Source organism: Onychomys torridus, chromosome 16 (genome assembly GCF_903995425.1).
Source record: "Onychomys torridus chromosome 16, mOncTor1.1, whole genome shotgun sequence".
Classification (NCBI taxonomy): Eukaryota; Metazoa; Chordata; class Mammalia; order Rodentia; family Cricetidae; genus Onychomys; species Onychomys torridus.
In genome coordinates this window covers 57,533,416-57,554,052 of record NC_050458.1, presented here as the reverse complement: position 1 = coordinate 57,554,052, position 20,637 = coordinate 57,533,416, and the positions used below count along the sequence as shown (strand labels likewise).

Genomic DNA, 20,637 nt, shown 5'->3' with positions numbered 1-20,637 from the left:
AAGATGATAGCTACATATGCTAATAGTTTTCTCATTAGAGAATCCTTCGTGATGCCTTAATATGCCAATTATGTATTTTAGATGGACGCCTAAAGGAAGGGTCTACATAGAATTTAAAATAATCTGAAGTCAACTATTTCTCACTTGGTAATTCATTTAAGAAACTGTGAAGCAGAAGGAGAGAGAGATAGAATTCCATTTTTTTTTTCATTTTATATTTTCCCCTAAACTTAGATGCTTAGCTGCCTTTTGTGGAGTCTTTAGCAGACCTTTTTTGGGGTGAGGTGAGGCAGTGATGACCAGTGTTGTGTATCCGTGGTTATACAGTTAGCCACAGAAGTGAGTCGATGTCGCCTACAAAGAATGCATACACATTCATTCATGAACTCAGTGAATGTAAGGTCCAGGCTGAAGACCCTGCCCTTTGCTCGGACCTGCATGTCGGGCCGGGCGACCAGCAGCACGATTCTCTTACACTCCTCGCTAGACAGCAGAGCCACGGCCTCTTCCCGGTTCTGGATGTCTTCCCCATTTATCTAGAGAACAAATGGAAGCGGCACATTAGTTTCTATTTCCACAATGCTGCACACAATAAATGGCAAATATCAGCTCATTTATGGTGAATGTATGGACAATGAAGCTCCCACAATGGGCTCCTCTTCGCCCCTGCGTGGAAAGTGCCTTCACTCAATTACACGCGCGTGCTGTAAGAGCCCTATCGATCCCTGAAGGATGGTGGACATCACAGGAAGCAGTTATGTTCATAAATGTCCAACCTGCGCCCTGGCAACATACATCTAGCAACACAATTAACCAGCCCCTGACAGGTGACGTTCATCTTTCTCCGCTCAGAGTAATGGAAGTGTCACTCTGAGATAATAGCGCTGGGGGAAGCGGCCAGCAGTTCCACCACTGAAATCCGTCATCCTGCAAGCTCCCGGGAGCCAATTAGAGAGCTGCAGACTGCCCCTGAGCGGACTGCGCTCCCAGACTGCTGCTGACCCGGGCTCAGTTCATCACTTCGTATTTGTGTGGGAGTCTGACTCAGTTGTCCGAACATCACTCCAGCTATATCCCAAAGGAGTCTAATCCAAAAGGAGAAGAGCTCTTTAGGACCCTGCTCCCAGCACTGACTCCTTCCAAGACTTACCCATTTCCTCTTTGAAAAAAACATGCAATATTTTAAATCTACTTTGAAAATTTAAAGATTGGCATCAAGCACAGTTGACTTTACAAAATGATGGAAAGAAACCAAGCTTTTGTGAGCTTTCTATTGTGTAGAAAAAAAAAATCTTACAGCACTCAAACATTCCTAGGTTTTAAAAAATAGAGTAAGCATCCTTAAACTACATTTTCATGTTCAGATGCATTCATTTTTAATTTAGCATATTTTCCTTTGGATGCCTAAGAATCATTTTGTTTTACTGAGTTCTTAAATTCATAGAGGCTTTTTTTTTATCTCTAGCATTTTATCAAAATATGTGGAAATTTCATAGAGGAAGCTGCCTAAATGAACACTAATTATGTAAGTTAAATGGAGAGGTGATGTGGTGATGCTAGCCAGTTTTTTGTTTTGTTTTGTTTTGTTTTTTTCTCCAGTGGTTTCCTATTTTTCACTTGTGGGTCTCTGGGATTCTGGCCGATGCACAAGGATAGACAGGGTTACCAGAAAAACAGTAAAATCAACCTTAGAATTTGCCTTTGGACAACAGAGAAGGTTCCTTATCCCTAAACTCTGATTATAGATGCTGGAAAGAGCAGACCACAGGTGAGGAAAATCACACACCTCTGATCAAAACAGGTACCACCTTCATTTCTTGCTTGTCTGTAGACAGAAGCTCCAATGTTCATGGGTTTCATGTGCGTTCCTTCTTATTCCCAATCCTCAAATAAGCCCTTTTCCAACTAGGACTATGGTTTTAAAAGACTATGGCCTTACTTCCTCTGACCTAAGGGCCTCTGGCCATTTCATGGTACTTCTTAGTTGATTTGCAACGTTTCTGTCTTGTTCTAGGCATATTTGGTTCTAAATATGTAATATCTGCCCTGTTCTACTCTACATCTTTTTTTTTTTTTTGGCCTGGGATTTAATACTCACTACTTCCTCCTCTGGTTTTCACTCAAACAAACTCATGCATGCTTTCCCTTTCTCTGCCCAGTTTCACCTGCTCTCAATCTGTGCCTCATCTCTCCTACCCTAATGTTGCTACCATGTTTGCGAACTTAGACTAGAGGCCCATAGTGGCTTTTTCAGAGGCTTGTGGTAAAGAGCTTAACTATGTGCCTGGCATAATCTCAGCACATACTCCTACAGATGTACATGTTTTACCCTCTCTCTATTTTAATCCACTGTGAAGGCAAACTTTATCTGTAAAGGAAACAGTAAAATCTACAAACAAATCCATAGTAGTAGGCCTGTTTTTGTCTAGACAGGTACTTATTTTAGATGTAGCTTTAACTGTTTGGAAGCCACCAACCCGGTGGCATGTTTGCCTTTCAGTCTTTCTGCTGTTGGCACTCGGCTTTCTTCTTTGTAATTTCATTGTGGTCTGCGTCTTGGCTTCGAGGATTGCCAGGAAACACAAATCATTTGCTGTGGAAGCCACTCATCTTCGGGATCACAGATGGGATGAAAGGAGACCACCACAAAAATTGGCTATTAAAATATTATTTGATATTTTCTTTTCCAAAATAAGGGCCATTTTATCCAACTGGTTGGTAGATTTTTGTGTACTCTGGATTTTAGTTTGATGTCCAAACTGACAAAAAAGCAAGAGATGCAGCCATGTATTTCAGCAAGGAGTCCTCTCAGAGAATGAAGGATCTGAGGGAGGGAAGAAGACAGAGCTTTCAACCTTCAGCTGCTCCTGTTCCTGAAATAATGGCTTGTGGTGACAGGGCTGCTAGTGGGAAAATGGGAAGATGTAGAGCATCACAAGGAGGAACCGGATTGCCAGTCTGTCCCCCTCAGTTCCTGAAGGACATTTGGCTTAAGAAAGAAGGGATGAGAGCCTCAAGGGAAACAACATGTGGATTTGTTCACAATGAGGTTAATCTCTGTAGATAATAGATGCAGACCTCATATTTTTTGTGCATGAACATATACAAATATTCCTTTCAAAATGGGTATTGTTGGGGCAGGGGGAAGTAGGCATGTCTTTGTGTTGGGTGAGATAAATAAATCACAAATCTCACTTTAGGCCTGATCTCCTAAGAGAGGGAGTGTGTGGGGGAGAAAGGCCCAAAGGTCTGTATATAGCACAATAATAGTTTTGTCTGCTTGAATATACTACTATGTAGGCTTCAGTAGTGTTGTACCTGAGACAGATGGACATCGGAAACGTTCGCACCCAAGTACTTAGGACATCTCAGGAAAACCTAAGTATCTCGAGCAAAAGACGAGGACTGCATCTCATGTGTATTTAATAACAGAGAGGGGAGCGGGGAGGAGCATACACCAATAGAGACGTGGGCTGGGAAAGACTCAGGGAAAACCCTTGCTCAAGGAGAGAAAATCAACACATAGGAAGCCATGCTGTGCAGCAGTTCAGGTATAGTGCGGAGAAGGCAGACAGCTCACTCTAATGCTGTCATCCCACCATACCTTCTGACAGAGCCTCACAGGAGCATTTCACAGGCACAGGGCTGGCTCTTTGGCCAGCATAATAGTAGGCTGCTTATGGGGACTCCTCTATGCTTTTATCACTCTAAGGAGACAGTTCGACATGGTACTTTCTCCTTTGGGGGACTGGTTATTTGTGTGACATTTAACCCCTGCAGTCCGACTCAGAAATACCTTCTTCAGCTCTATAATTTTTTTAGGTGAATTCCAGGAACAAGTTGGATCTAAGTTATTGTCAATGGCGCTGTACACAGAACCACCCAGCACTTTGGGAGGAAAACATATGAGGACAGGAAACAATCTGGAGAGGTTGATTTGTGGTTTTCCTTCTGCATGTTCCCTTTCCGATGCCTGCCACCTGTGAGTGTGTGTGTGTGTGTGTGTGTGTGTGTGTGTGTGTGTGTGTGTGTAATGGATACCATAAGGAAGTCATCTAAGAAGTCTGTGGTATGCTAGATGAAGAAAATATTAGCTCCACAATGAGGGCAGGCTCATAAATACACTCCCCTTAGGTCATCATAAAGAGACAATTAAAGTCACAGTTGCCCTCCAGAGGTTCATTTAAATAAAAGCCAACCAGGAAACCTTACGGATAAGAAGTAATTCCTGTTTTTTCCATTGCCCTCTCCCTGGGAAAGGAGTCATTAATTGTTCATTATAAGGTATCCCATAATCTCCTCACCAGACAGATGGGAGCTATTTGTCTGTGGGTACAATTTTGTCACAGTTTTACTTAATATAATTTCACATCACCCTTAAGACACTTTGTTTCCTATGCGTGTGAGACAAGATTGAATTCTAGGCTTTTTAATGTGATGTGTGTGTATTCATTCAGTCTGCAGTATTTGTCACAGAATATAAAGTAATCTGCCAGAAAACAGCACTTTATCAACCCTGCCATTGTTTCTTCAATGAACTAATTCCATTAAGGAATTCCTTATTATTCCGTAGGCAGTTTTCTTCAAAAATAAATCTGCATACGAATTAGCTTAGAATTTAGAAGCTTCGAAATACGCAGTCTCATTGAAACACATGCACCTCAATGCCCCCGCCCCCATTTCTATCCAGTTAGCCACAGAACTAAAAGGATGTAATTTTTTAAATGTAATTTTGAAAATGGTGTTTGCCTATGGGAGCATAGCTAGCTGGAAAGCTGGAAGGGAGCCAGGTGATGATATAACGGGAGGCCGGGTGTGGAGAGTAGATGTCAGGAGGAAGAGGAGCGCCGGCAGGGGAACAGCATAGAAAATGATGGGACAATTCAACACATCAAAACTGTGCCTGAATAGGCCGGCTACTTTGAGGCTACAAAACCTTCTGTACTTTTCAGATACTTAACATCTGACTATGTGTTAGTGTCTGATGGCCTCTGAGAGCCAAGAAGCCACACGATTTCAGTGTCTTGGAGATAATAATAAAGCAATGATACAGTTAATACTTCATTTTATTTGATAAATGGAATATTTGAACCTTTCAACATCTATGTTAAATATTAGCTTCTTAAGTACGTTACCCTAGCAAAACTTCTCTGCAGATTTTATTCATCTATTCTGAATGCCTGTTTCATTGTGCGTGTGTATAAGATGTTGAACATGTGTCTCAAAACAAGGCCATGTTGCCAGGCGGTGGTGGCACACGCCCTTAATCCCAGCACTCGGGAGGCAGAGCCAGGTGGATCTCTGTGAGTTCGAGGCCAGCCTGGGCTACCAAGTGAGTCCCAGGAAAGGCACAAAGCTACACAGAGAAACCCTGTCTCAAAAAAAAAAAAAAAAAACCAACAACAAACAAACCCAAAAAACAAGGCCATGTCTAGATTGCCAGCCAGACATTTTATTCCCCCAATGTATCCAACAATGGACACCATTCTGTTTGCCTAATTAGAGGCCACCACTTATAAGCTTTCCTGCATTGCATACTCCTGAAGTTTTTTGGAAACTTCTTGGACCCTTAAATAATCACAAACTCATACTTCTTATTCTTTCCTAATTAGAACCTGAGTAGAGGGTTGTTGGGGGAAAGGATCTGTGGTAGCAAGATAAGAAAAAGGAGTGTGAGCATGATGGGGGGTTAGCAAGGTTTCCCTGGAGGTTGGCAGGGTGAGACACCAAGCAGCTCAGGGACCCCTGTATAATGCTGTGCTATTCTGTGTAGGCTGCTGTTTTCCAATTTAGACAGGACTGGGTGCCCCAAGAGCATCTTACATATTTCTCAAGCTCAGAGTTATAGCAAACAATCAAGACTGCAGCAGCATTTTCTGGACATGCACGCCTAGCCTGGAGAGATGGGAACTCTGGATATGTTCCCAGATCTAGAATTCTGAGGATTTTTAAGTAGGCACTCCTTCAATTTACCATGCTATTATTGCTCACCCCATTTTACAGCTGTGACTAAGAACTCCACTCAGTGGTTTCATTTGGGGGTTGACCTGTACTTTAGACTTTGTGTGGATTCTTCCACTCACTCTTGAAGGCAAAGACTCAGAAGAGATGTCAGAAGCAGGGGCAGTTTGGATCAGAGCTTTGGCCTTTCTGTTAACCCTCATCAGGCTGTGGAACCCTTTCTGGTTCTCACCCTCCCTGTGATCTGCTCACCGTTTCATATTCCTCAATCAACTGGAATGTTTTTATACTTCTTTACGGAGAAGAAATCACAGCTCTTCCATCTGGCCTCGGTAGCTTACTCCTAAGTCATGGGTTAAGGCTGTTTTGGACTTCTAGATTTTTTGTATAGTAAAGGTACGCACAGATTCATGTTCAAGTAGTTTACTCTGAAAAAGGCTGCCATTGCTGCGGTTAAGAGTAACAACTACTGCTGTTGACCAGTCACTTAACATCACTGTGCTAAGTACACCACGCACGTCTCCTGAAACCTTTGCAACAATAGCAAGTTACAACTCAAGATAAGGAAATGGGCTTGCCGTGGAGGGAGATAGTGTGCCAGAACCAATAGCAAAGCTGGAAGGTAAAGCCCCTCCATCTCATTCCATGGAGTGTATCTCAATAATTACTAGCTAATACCTCTTGAGAAATGGTACCATACCAGCTTTACTTTGAAAGTGTTTCAAAGGGTAGCCTTCTGTTTTATGGATGATAATATGCAAAAGCAATGACAAGCTCCTTTCCTCCTAACATTATATAAGAAACAAGATAAAATCCAAGCTGTTAGACAGCCTGTGGGAAACTTGAGGAAATAACCACATCACATACTTGTAAAATACGATCCCCTTCTCGAATCCGTCCATCCCTTGCAGCGATACTATTTGGGTCAACCTGTAATAGAGAAAGTATACATCTTCAGTGCCATACAATATCCTTCTAGGAGCTTAAAGTGCAGTTCTAAAACATACTACCTTAAGAGGTAGTAGTTTTAGACTATATTGGCTCAATTCACTATTGACTTAGGACAGGGTGCATGCCATTTTTCTCTGTCAAAGTCACTAATTCTAAAGCTGTAAATGAATTCTTTTAGAGTTTAACAATAATAAAATGGACTGGGGCAGAGCTTCATTGGCAGGCCAGTTCCCATACCCTCTCCCTCCATTCCTGCCTTCCCTCTTCACATCCCTTCAGTCATTTCTGATGTCCAGTTGCCAGTCTTTTGCTGACAAGATGTTTTGATGTCATTAACACCAGGATTTTTCTGGACCCAGGAAATTTACTTTATACTAAGGTGACCTGTAAATGATACTGAAGATGTATTAGGGAAGCTGATAGATATATTATGCCTATACTTATTAAAGGGATTTTGGACCAACAAATATATTATTTTAAAAGATTTTTAATTTATATTGTTCAAGAATTTTAAAAAAAAAACCTATTTGTACATTTTGTTACTCAGTACCACATAACATATAGTGCTAATTATATGAACTTTGCATTAATAGAACCAATAGATATTTAAAGCTCTGCTAAGAATGTTCCAGTATTTTAACTGGTCAAACTTGAGTGATTGTTTTCAGTTCATTGAGGGTAATTTTATTGATTCAGTCCCTGTGATAGTTTCAATCTATTGATATAGGCTTGTTCCATCCAAGCTTCTTGTCTAAGTATTTCAAGTCCTGCATGAGGTTGATCTGTTCAGTTCTACCGTTACATGTTACTTCCTTCCAGGAGTCCCATCCAAAACCTGAGACTAAGATGATGGATAGCACAGAAGGCCCTATGCTCATCCTCAGGCGGTATAAAGACAACTCTTTCCAACTGCACATGTTCGGTTCCTATGGCTTCTTTATTACCACTGAAAAGAAAGGCTTCAAATCTGACAGATGGAAATACTAAACAGTAACTTAATCAGAATGAAAAAGATTAGATTTTTCATGAAGTGTGTCCCTTTTTAAAAGCCATCCATCACACAAAGCTTTGTCTTCAAACCTGCAATCAAACCACCCATCAAACTGCCTTTTTCTGTACATATTACAGAAGAGGTTTCAGTATGTGTTTCTTGACTCCTTCCATTCCTGGGTGACAGGGATCATTGGAGCCGTTCATGTTACAGAAGTAGCCAAATGAAGTTCACTCTGGAGAATTTTCCATGTGGGAGGGAGGCAGCACAACCTTTGGTAAAGTGATAAAGAAAAATACCATTCTGTATTTTGAGAGTTGTGTTGCTCTCCAAGTGTGTTAGTTGTAGGTTTCTTGGGTATTCTAAGCCACCCTGTAGAAAACTATTGGCGGAGTTTGTTAGGTACCATTTTAACATTGTATACACCAAAGCTCAGGCTGCCAAGAACATTAGTATCTAGTTTGTCTAACCCCTACAGAAGTTTCTGTAGGTTAAAACTAAGCTATGGAACATGCACATCTTGGTGTGGTGGCTACATGCATAGTGTTAAACCATAAGTGTTGTTAACTTTAAAAAATGCATACCATTTTACTTTTTCCAAAATGATCTACATTTTCTGAAATCTATCGCAATAAATTCTGCTTGGTAGTGTTTCAAGCTAACGTTAAAATGGTGACTCAAATGTAGTTCTTTGCCTCTTGAAAATGAACTTGTGCCTGAATAAAAGAAGTGGTGTACTTCTGGAGTATACAAATCTATCCACCCCACCCATAGAGTAAAAGTGGTGATTATTATGACTGTTAGTTTAAAATAATTAGCCAATACTGTTGTTAGCAGAGTATAAAAGATGCAGTGGAATGGAAGGACAAATGTTTGGGGACCAGAGCTCTGCTTGGCCTGCTGCTCTCTTATGGGGTCTTACGGGAATTTATTCAAATTTAGACAATGTTACCACTTTCACACTTTTCCTTCCTGGGATTCTGCAGGGAAAGCCTCCACACTAAACAAGCTGGTGATAATTGCATTACTTGGGCAGCATAATTTGCTTCCCTAATTGAAAGTGGCAAGAATTGGAAGGCGGCCAGTTCTTCACAGTCAGGCCTCGCAAAGAGGCCTTCTCCTCCTGAGCCCTTTCAAGTCATCTCCCCCTTCTTGCTCCCTTCAGGTCCTCCCCACAGGGTCTCTCACCTCGCTGACATAGATGCTGGTGTCTTCTTCATCATCGGTTCGGTAGCAGACTGTCAGGCCCAGCTTCTCTTGACTGCTAACACGACACAGCTCGACCTCCTGAGAGAATGGCATGCATAGTGAGACATTAATCTCAGAGTGGAAACTCAAAAGATGCAGTTCTGGCCACCGTGAGAAGTTTTAAAAACATTATTGTTTAACATCTGAAATTAACTTTTGTAGCCCAAATCATTGAGGTTTACCAAGTATTTCTGCATAGTCCAATCAGCATTTCAAATTTTCCTTTTGTAGCTGGAAATATGCAGAATCACATGAATTTATACATAAAACTGCATAGATTATTAAGTTGGAATAATAAAGTATTTGAGAATATCAAAGAAGGTAGAGAAGTTCCACAAACACTGTTACTGTATTTTACTCTGTAATGTAGTAAAATGCCATAAAAAGGAATACACTCAATCTTTCTGTCATTTCTTCCTCTGAATTGCGTACAGAGGATTTGTGTAGGTCAGGTTAAAGTTTTCTATTCTTCTACAGAAACCCTCACCCTTGGAAAGAAAGGAGTTCATCGGCTGAAGGGAGAGACATCAGCCACCATATGGGAGAGAGAGGAAGATTGAGAACACAACAATGAATGAGCAAGAAGCTACATTCACTCACAGGCACTGCTAAGGGGCTGGGAATGCCAGCCCCAGGTAATGCGTACTGAACCTGTTTCCTGATTTATGTTCAGAAAAATAATAATAAATTTCAGTTTCATCTAATGAAATGGGCTTGTGCCACTTTCTGACACAAACTGGGATAAATCGCCCAATTCTGAGTGTTGAAAGACAAATTACAGCTACAGTCTGGGGAAACTTGTTCCTATTGTGGAGGACGAAGGCCTATTTCTAAATAATCCGGGGAGCAGAGAAAGGTGGGAAATCCATCAGTCTTGGTGAAGAACAGGAAATATCTCCATTTGTCACCGGAAGGGGAATCCATATACCTAGCGAGGGTCTCTTCCAAACTGACAGTGGTTCATAGCTCCACAGGCTGAGAATCCCTAATGAAACCTGTCTTTCTAGGCAGTGGTCACAGCCACAGAGCTGTCTCTTCCAGCAACAGTGTAGAGAGCAAAGAAGCCTGCCATTCCTAAGAGGCCTCCCAGGAAACCTGGGCCCATTGCAGAAAGCTGCCTTTGGAGCCCTTAAATCAAGGCTATCAAAGGTCCTCGATAAGGACTTCCACTGTCTGGTCAAAGGGAAGGAAAAATGTCTCATGCTAGGGGAGGCATTTGCACATGGTGCACTTCTCAGTGTTTGCTTGGAATTCTCAGTTATCCATACACTTTATGGTCTGTCTACAAGTGGCATAGCAGAGTGCTGTGCAATAGGATTGAATGAATCTATTCACAGCAGGATCACGAGCTACCCACATGGTGTCCATACCCTAAAACGTCACATTAGCTACCCAAGAATTCAAAGGAAAAACATGAAGACCTTGAGGTTAAAAATAATATTTCAATATTTTCAAACTATTAAACCTATGTGAGCTGGGCGGTGGTGGCTTATGCCTTTAATCCCAGCACTTGGGAGGCAGAGGAAAATCTTTGTGAGTTGGAAGCCAGTCTGGTCTACACAGCTAGTTCCAGGATAGCCAGGACTACACAGAGAAACCCTGTCTTGAAAAAACAAAAAACAAAGCAAAACAAACTATATGAGGCGGGCATTAACATTGTCTGTCTAGTCTAGGTTTCTTTTCTACACTACTTTTGGAGACAACCCACACCCTCCCATGTCTAGCCGCCTGCACCTGTCTTTCTGCACAGGTGTTTTAGGCTTCCTATTTAATCACCCCACCAGCAAAATCTGGCATTGGGTGTAAGCTTCTGTTCTCTTACACGTGTACTGGAGAAATAAAACTGATAAATAAATCCTCTTTATAATTCATGTAAAATATGGTGTAATGGTACAATTTTATGAAAACTATCTCTTGACCTCCAAAAAAATTGAACCTTGGCAGAGCTTACCGCCAAGTCCATACTACACCATGAGATCATTTAAGACTATGTACTTGGGGGAGAGATGGAGGAAGAAAGTGCTGGGAGAGATGACTAGAAGTGGGAGACACTTAATAGGTGATGAAGAAACCTAGTACTCTATGAAAGAGGCCCTAGTAAAGTCTCCTAGTGATGGGGGTACAGAGCCCAAATTGGCCATCTTTTTATAACTAGGCAAGGCACCCAGCAGGAAGACTGAGACATCATCCCAGCCATAAAACCTTCGACCTAGAGTATGTCCTGCCTGCAAAATGTGCTGGGATAAAGCTGGCCAACCAATGACTGGTATAGCTTGAGGCCCACACCATGAGAGGGAGTGTACACCTAACACCACATGGATGGATAGGAACCAGAGGCTGGGCAGCCCCAGACACTCAGGATAGTAGAACCAAATATGACTGGGAAAAAATGTCAATTAAATGATTCCTAATCATATTCATAGATCAGTGCCTAGCTCAATTGTCATCAGAAAGGCATCCTCCAGAAACTGATGGGAGCAGATGCAGAGATCCACAGCCAAACACTAAGTGAAGCCAGGCGAAACTCATAGAAGAGGGAGAGGAAGGATTCTAGGAACAAGAGGGGTCAAGGACACCACGAGAACATGACCCACAGGATCCATTAAGCAGAATGATAGAGGCTCACAGAGTCTGAAATGACAATCACAGCACCTGTATGGATCTGAGCTAGGTCCTCTGCATATATGTTATAGGTGTGTAGTATTCTTGTGGGACTCCCAAGTGGAAATGTGGGGTGCCTGTGCTTGGGACCCTTTTCTTCTTACTGGGTCCCGTTGTCCAGTCTTGATATGAGGGTTCATGCCTGGCCTTATTTTAATTGTAATTTGTTATGACATGTTTGGTTGATATCCCTGGGAGGTCTTTTTGTTTTGTTTTGTTTCTGAAAGGAAAACAGAGGAGTGGATATAGGGAAAACTGCAGCCGGGATGTAAAGTATGTGAAGAATAAAGATTAAAAAAACATTATACAAAAATAGAGTATGTACTTAACTTGCTGTCCTACTGTGTACTCAGCCTCTTTAAAGCTAACCTTCCTTTGAGAGAACCATGGAGCAGCCAACCTTACTATGTCTTGGATTGCCTATATAATTGGCTTTTCCAAACTAAGATAATGCATGACTTTAATCTTAAATTAGATACTCTTCCATGCCCCTGGCCAAGACTAATATATGTGTGTATGTCTGTGTATTGTGGCAATCATTTGCTGGAAGCAGCCAGTGGTTGAAAGCAACCTCAAAACAAATATCTACCATAAATGCTTCCCAAAACATGGACATAGCTTGAGAACATCTGTACTTAGTGTTGTTTACTATTTGGAGTCAGGGGAGTTGTAGCATGAATCTTAAAGGTACTTGTAGTAGGAATCTTCAAAGGTCTTATTAATAAACCAAACCCGAGGCCAGTTATTGGGGTGAATGCTGGAAGATCAGAGAAGCAGAACAAGCTACAGCCATCTCACCTTGCTAGTTCCTCAGGTGATCCTTTTTCCTCAGGCTGGAAGCTTCTGAGTCCTCATCCCAATGGCTCTCAGCTGAACTGTGTTGCTCCAAAGCTTGAATGCTTAACCAACCAAATGCTTAACTAACTACATGCTTTTTTCTCCTAGTTCCTGGTCCTCACGCCTTAAATACCCTTTTCTTTCTGCCCCCAAACCCTGGGATTAAAGGTTGGGTTTCTGGGATTAAAGGCGTGGGTCACCATGTTTAGCTGTTTCTAAAGTGGCCTTGAACTCAGAGATCGCGCTAGCTCTGCCTCCCAAGTGCTGGGATTAAAGGCGTGTACCACCACCACTCAACTTCTGCTATAGCTTGCTCTTCCCATTTTATAGCCACCATTTTTGGCTTTGTTCTAGTGGCTGTCTGTTCTCTGACCCCAGATTTGTTTATTTTGGGGAACACACAATATTTCAAGGAACACAATACCACCACAGGGAGTTACCTCTTCCTTTGTAAAACCATTAAAGACTTCTGTAAGAAGTCCCTCATTTCCTTCCCATGCCATGTTTTCTGTGCTGTTCAGTAAGTACAGCGAAAAGCCCATAGTTAGAGATGAAAGTAGGGGCAGCAGGCTATCAGACAGACACACATAAGAGACAAATCACAGATAGACCAATAACCATGATCTACAGACAGATGGAAGACACAGGGAGAGGGATGAAAAATTCAGACTTGGGCTCACTCTTGGTCAAATTAATCCAAGATAAAATGCTATGTTTTCATTTCTTAACTCATCATCATTTTTTGGTGTCTCTGGGGTTATCTTTAATGCATTCACTGACAAACTGTGAGGATAGAAGGATGGCTCAGTAGTTAAGAACACTGCCCTCTCTTCCGGAGCACTCCTGTTTCCCAGTACCCACTTGGTGGCTTACAACCATCTGTAGTTGAAGATCCAGTAGATCTGTCACTTTTTTTTTTCTGAACTCTATCAGTGGCCATATCTACAGGCAAACACTGATTTCACATAAACAATAAAATGATTTTTTAAAAGATCATGTAATATGTGATCCAACAGGGGTTAGTTCATATCAATGCAGGCAGAAAGCACACAGCTTTCTGTGTGTGTGCACACCTGTTTATGTGTGTGAAAGGGTGCTTGGAAGCCAAGGATGAACGTCATTCTGTTCCTCAATTAGGTTCTACCATTTTTCTTTATATTTACTTATTTAATGTGTGCATGTGTATAGGTCAGAGTACAACTTGGGGAAGCCAGTTCTCTCCTTCTACCTTGTAGTTTCGGGGGGGTGGACTTCGGTAGTCAGGCTTGCAGCCAACTACCTTTGCCAGCTCAGTCATCTTTCTGATCTTTCTGGCCCCACCTTTTTTGAGACAGGACTTTTTTTGAGCCAGAGTTTCATGACTGACTAGATCGGTTGGGATGCAGGCCCCTGGAATGCTCTTGTCTTGGTCTCTTCAGCACTGGGATTTCAGGCAGAGATATTTCTTTGCATGAGGGCTGGAGCTCCAAAATCAAGTCTTTGAGTTTGCATGGTAAGCCCTTCCCCTACTGAGCTGGCTCCTCAGCCACACATTGCTTTCATTCAAGGACTGACATTCCAGGGATAAAACTTCAGGCACCAAGGAAGACCCAAGTGTAATGGACCTCAGAACCCAGGAAACCCAGCACCAATGTGGACCTGCACCTCTTCCTGTGGTGGCTGCACAGTTCACAGTGGTTCATGGAAACACATACTTCCAAGGGAAGGTTCTTGGAGTTCTATGACAAAGTGAGTTTGAAGCAGCTACCAGCAGCATGTTTCTATGTGGCTAGGGTAGCTGTCTAGACAGTATGAGATGATTCTCCAGCAGAAGCTTCATCCAGCACTCCTATGCAGGGCCCAAGCTGGCTTCTGAAGAAGTGATCCCAGTAATGTGCCATGCTGCCCTGCATCTTCATACCCATCTGTCACCACCAGAAATGCATCATACTAGCCCTGCATCTTCACACCCATCTGTCACCACCAGTAATGCATCATGCTGCCCTGTATCTTCATACCATCTCTCTGTCACCAGGAATCTACTTGAAAAACATTAATGTTTAAAGCTGCTACTGAATCCTCCACAGAAAGAATGCAAGGATGCCTGCATACTTCGGCCGCCTGCACTGTTGTCGACAGCAGTGTTAACTTCAAGGGCATCATTGTGTCTGAAATCGATGCTGCATGCAGCTGGCACAGTCACATTCACTATGCCACGCTTCAAAATACCATGTTCTGGGAATGGATAAGATTTTTTTTTTTTTTTTTTTTTTTTTTGTCACATCAAACCATGGCATCCATTCCCATGGGATTTGATTGTGTGTGGGTAAAAAAGAAGTCGGAAGAGCTTGCTGCAAACCATCCTGGCCTTAGGACAAGAATGAGCCTTTTTAACAATGGGATATCCTCTCACCTAGCTAGAGTCACTGTTTTCATCACAAAGAGAAGCTGAGGCTGCAGGTAAAGGGAAGATCACACAGTGTTGGGAATACAAACTAGTACAGGATTTGAAATCAGTATGAAGGGTTCGCAACACCCCCGTGTTAGTATTATCCAGCTATCCTGCCATGTAGTAAATACCCGAAGGAAGAGGAATCAGTGTGTCACAGAGGCACCTGCTTCCCATGCTTACTGCAACACTAATCATAATCACCAAAGTACAGAAACAGTCGTGATGCAGAAACAAATGGATGGATAAAGATGATGCTGTTTATAAACACCACAGAATACGGCTCAGCTGTGAAAACATTCTGTCATTTGCAGCAACATGGATGGAGGCCATTATGGCAGGTGAAATGGCCCTCACTAAAACAAATATTGAGTGTTCTTTTTTGTTGTTGTTGTTGTTGTTGTTTTTGTTTTTTCGAGACAGGGTTTCTCTGTGTAGCTTTGTGCCTTTCCTGGATCTCGCTTGGTAGACCAGGCTGGCCTCGAACTCACAAAGATCCACCTGCCTCTGCTTCCCGAGTGCTGGGATTACAGGCGTGCGCCACCACCGCCCGGCGAGTGTTCTTATTTATATGGGAATAAAAAAATAGATCCCATAGAAGTAAGAAGTAGACGAGTGTTTCCCAGAGCCTGTAAAGGGTATGGGAGAAGGAAAGAGTGAATAGTTCATTGAAGGGCACAGCAGTGGGCTAGGGGGATAATTCCACAGCATGGTTGAATACTTGTGGTTGTCAGTAACTGGTAGAATATTCCAAGGTAGTTAGCAAAACAAATTTTGAAAGTTCACAAGATAATGAAATGACAAATGTCTTAAGCAATGGATTTGTAATTAAATTGACTCAATCATCACATATTATATAAACGTTTTAAATATCATATTTGACTCCAGAAATATGTGCAATTGTTATGTTCAAATAAGAATAATTTACTTTTCAAAGCATCAGAAGTTATACAGAAATCAGTCGTATTAGAGCACTGTGAAAAAAATGTTATCTTTTATGATTGAGTCTAGGAAGGAACCATGAACTTACAATGAAAAAAACAATCGAACTTTTGTTCCATTGGTAGGACTCTCTAAGCATAGTGGCCTCCCAGCATGGGTGAAAAGTCAAGAGCCACCATTATGCAAGCCAGAAGAATATCCAGGACCAGACAGGATGTCATCTCAAAGGAGATGGTGAAGAGAAAGGGGGGGGGGTTCTTTCACATCGCTGTCTTCACTTACTTTTGTAATATTGGCACTAAGGAAATGCCAGGAAAAGTATTGAAGAAAAGAATCAGACGAAACTGAGGGAAGTTTAACCCCTGCAGGGAAGCCCAGACTTTACCATTTCAATCCCACTATCTTCCAGGCAATGGAAGCCCACACCACATTTACAGGAATATAAATAATAAAACCATTGGAATGCCCAAGTCCCAGTGATGACATTGCATTCAGAGCAAATGATGCAACAACAATTAAATCTCATTTCTCAGCACACGGCATAGGAGGTAAGGTGGACAGCAAGGTCTTCTTGCCAATGTCTCACTTCTGGTCCATTATCAGCAATCTCTTTTCCCTTGGGATTATCACTCAATTTATTATTTGAGTACAGACTTAATGAATTCCTTGAGATAGCCCCAGGTTGTCTGCTCCTCACTGTGGGCTGTGAATCCTCTTAAGTCAAAAATACTCATTTTGATTAGGTTTTAAACTAAAGAACACATTTATTTCCCCAGTATGAAAACTGAGGCGGAGGCAAGTTCACAATGCTCTTAATAAGAAGGTTCCATCATGAATTCTAGAGCAGGCATACAAGTAGAAATGGAAAACTAAGTCATGATAGTCATGTCCTATGATCATGTCTCTACTTCTGCTCTGCTGGTCCGGGTGACTGTATGCAACTTGGGGTCCACTTGGGTGATCCCCATTTCTTGGCTATTATGATGAGTGCTGTTGTAAGCATTGGAGGCAGGTATCTCTATGACACACTGATTTCACTTCCTTTTGGACATCTAGTCATGGGTGGAGTAGGTAGGTCATAAGATAGTCTTTGAGAAACCTTGAACTTTCTACAGTGAGCACAAAGGTGTACAAGAAAATGAAGGAAAATCTGCATGCTACAGATGATGTTTGCTGGGTCTTTTGAGGAAACTGCTGCTACTCAGAGGTAATCATTTAAGAATCAATGTATCAGGCAGAGCCAGGCGGATCTCTGTGAGTTCGAGGCCAGCCTGGGCCACCAAGTGAGTTCCAGGAAAAAGGCGCAAAGCTACACAGAGAAACCTTGTCTTGAAAAACCAAAAAAAAAGAAAAAAAAAAAATCAAGGAATCCAAGGATTTCAGAGTTGAGTAGAGATTGAAATGATTGTTGATTAGCTTTCTAATGGCATTGCCAACCATCATAATCATTTGTGATAATTAATTCTTGGGTGTTTTACACCAGAACAACTTAAAATGCTAACACAATGTACAAGAAATACTATTTGCAAATGTGATTGTAAGTTGTTTTATTAGCACATATTAATTGTATGCAAGAAAAGGCTTTATAACATGTATATTTATAAAGTATGTATGTAAGACTTGCATGCATGTATATATGGTAATCATGCTCTCTATATATTCTGATATATATGCAAGGTACTTAGCATATTTACACCTCCATTGCTCATACTGGTCTGCTAACACTGTTCACCCCTTTTTGCCCTCAAGTCTTTGTTGCTGTTTAGCTCCACACATGAGAGATAATATGTGGTATTCATTCTCACGAGTCTAGTGTTTTTCAATAGGATGTTGTCTAGCTCCATCCTTTTTCCTGAAGACATGTTCTTATTCTTCTGAGTGGGGTGTGTGCACCAATGGCTTTTATTCATTGGGATGGGCACTTCGGCTCATTCCTTGACATTGCTACAGTGGAGAATGCTACAGCAGATGATTCTTCAGTCTGCTGACTTAAAGTATATACCTGGCAGAAGAGTAACTAGATCATATGCAGTTCTATTTTTAGGTTTTGGAAGAATTGCCATATGTATATCCATAGTGACTGTAATATTTACATTTCTACCAATAGTGTATAAAGTTTCTGCTTTCCCTGTATCCTTTCCAAGATTTAAAAAACTTTTCTTGATGACAGTATTCTGACTGTAAGATTGAGTCTTAGCATAGTTTTGCATTTCCCTATGACTGAAGATGGTGAACATTTTTTTCTTGTATTTGTTATGCAATTTGTGAATTGTCTGTTTGATTCATTTGTTCATTAATTGATTGAATTATTCTTCTACTGTTTATGTTTTTAAAGTAATCTTTTTGTTATCATATATACATTATGTATGGTAGTGGGCTTCAAATGGACATTTTCGTACTAGTATAAAATACAATTTGACCATCTCTTAGTCTAGGCAACCAGTACATGCATTTTAATTTTAAAATAACAATTTTAATCACTCCATTGTCTGAGGAGCTCAAATGCTCTCAAATTTACCCCTTTATCTCCTTTGTTCTCACATTCAATATTGAGTCTATGACCTTTCTACTTTTCTCTGTGAATAATTCTCTCACGACTTCACCTCTGTCCTTATATTGCTTTGAATCCCCACATAGACAAAGTAATCTTTTATAAAAATTCATCCTTCCTTTGTTCCCTGCATTGCATCATGCGGAACAAGGTCAATTGTTGTTAAGTCTATCCATTTGCTTCTTTGTATTCCTATCTGGGAGGCTGCATGGTCCTTGAAGAGAACAGACCCTGCAGTGGCTGTGGAGGCTCTGTGGAAACCCATCGGGCAAATCTCAGTCAAGGCTGCTTGAAACCCACTGCCCCTTCCATGCCAAGTTGCTCTTCTACTTCCTTTTTCCATTCCCATTTTCAAATTTGTCCTTTGAGAATTTTGTACAATGGGTTTGGTATATATGTGTGTGTGTGTGTGTGTGTGTGTGTGTGTGTGTGTGTGTGTGTGTGTATGTATATACATATATAGCAGCACTGTGATGAGTTGCAAGAGGACACACACACACACACACACACACACACACACACACACATATATATATATATATATATATATATATATATATATATATATATAGAGAGAGAGAGAGAGAGAGAGAGAGTTTTCTCTCTTGAATGTGTGGTCTTCCACTGGAGTATGGGCCCAGGTGCTAAACTCTTAAAGAAAACCGATTCTCCTTCTCCAAGGAGCTGAAGTAGATGAGTGGTTAAGGCAATTGCTTTTCTAGTTTCTTAAAAGCTGTTGGGATGTTTTTCTCTTTGTCTCCAAGTTCCAATAGTGACTTCTCTCCACTCACTGATATCTCATCTCAGACTATTACTATGTTATGATTAGGCACACCCCACCTTCCCACTCTCCCAAACTGTCGCTTTATACCCCTCTCCTGCAGCTCTGTTGTGGTACCTTTTCTTTTCTCGTGATTACCAGTCAGCTTTTTCTGTGTTTCATGAAAGCCAAGGAAGCCACAAGATGCAAACTTGTGCTTCTGCAGTCAGTGTGTTTGTGGACATGACTCATATCTACCCTCACTGCTGCTTTTCCGTTGCTGAAAGAGCCCAGCCCTATCAGAGGCAAATGCTTCCATTCGTGTCCTGGAAACCAGGCCTAAAACTGTTTTCTTAAGATTTGCATTATGAAACTAGTTCTATAATCTTATTGTTACTCCCTTTTTTTTCATTCTGAAATATTTCCTTTGACATATGCATTCATGAGGGCACACGTGTACAAATGTGCATGTGCACATGCAGGCAGGCACACAGGCATGCACACGTGCATGCACGCACACAATTTTACTCTTATTGGGTAGGGTAGAAGAGAACTCTCAAAGAATTGCTGGTTGCTTTGACATTAGGGGCTAGAAGAACCCATCAAAATGTCTTAGAATCAAGGAGACTGAATTTTCAAAAAAGAGAAATATTGACCATGCAAAGGCGCAGAGACAAGGAACAATACGTCGTGTCAGAGAAACTTTCAGTAGTTAATGTGTTGCAAACAGAGCATTTAAAACTGAGCTGGATGGAGGGGCCATGGTGAAAATAAAACTGAAAACATAGGCAATGGCCAGGGTGTGTTTATTATACAAGACAACCAACTGCAATATGTGAAATAATCTGAGTCCTTTTCTGTGTTAGTTAATATTCGACCACTGTGACAAATGCCTGAGCTAATCACCTTTTAAAACTGAAGGTTTTATTTGGGCTCAGGATTTTAGAACTTTAAGTCCATAATTATTTGACATATTTTCTTCTGGGCCTTTAGCTACATAGGACATTCTGGTTGGAGGGCCGGCAAAGCCTATTTACCTCATGGCAGTCCAAAAGAAAGGAGTGGCAGGAAAGAACTGGGGTCTCAAGAACTCCTTCAAAGATCTGTCTCCAACCACATAACTTCCCTCTGCGAGGCCTGACTATGTAAACAATAGCTTTATTCATGTCCATGGGTCCTTTGTCCTCCCTGCATCCTTTCCAAATATTTCATCCCTCCTTGGCTTTAGAAAGTTTGTACAAATAAACATTATGCTAAAATGTGTTGCAAATAATGCCTCCTTTAATCTGAAACCTAGCAGAGCAATT

The 20,637-nt window shown here is 41.4% G+C and overlaps 1 protein-coding gene across 3 annotated transcripts in view; it reads right to left on the bottom strand.

Moving 5' to 3' along the window:
* Positions 1-20,637, bottom strand: part of Pdzrn4 (PDZ domain containing ring finger 4) — a 365,789-nt gene that overhangs the window by 13,125 nt on the left and 332,027 nt on the right. For all 3 annotated transcript variants that reach the window (XM_036209001.1, XM_036209002.1, XM_036209003.1), the window contains 3 exons: positions 9,092-9,190; positions 6,829-6,891; positions 435-536 (listed from right to left, as the gene is read on the bottom strand). In XM_036209001.1, coding sequence (XP_036064894.1) covers positions 435-536; positions 6,829-6,891; positions 9,092-9,190 — 264 coding nt within the window. The remainder of the gene's footprint in view (positions 1-434; positions 537-6,828; positions 6,892-9,091; positions 9,191-20,637) is intronic.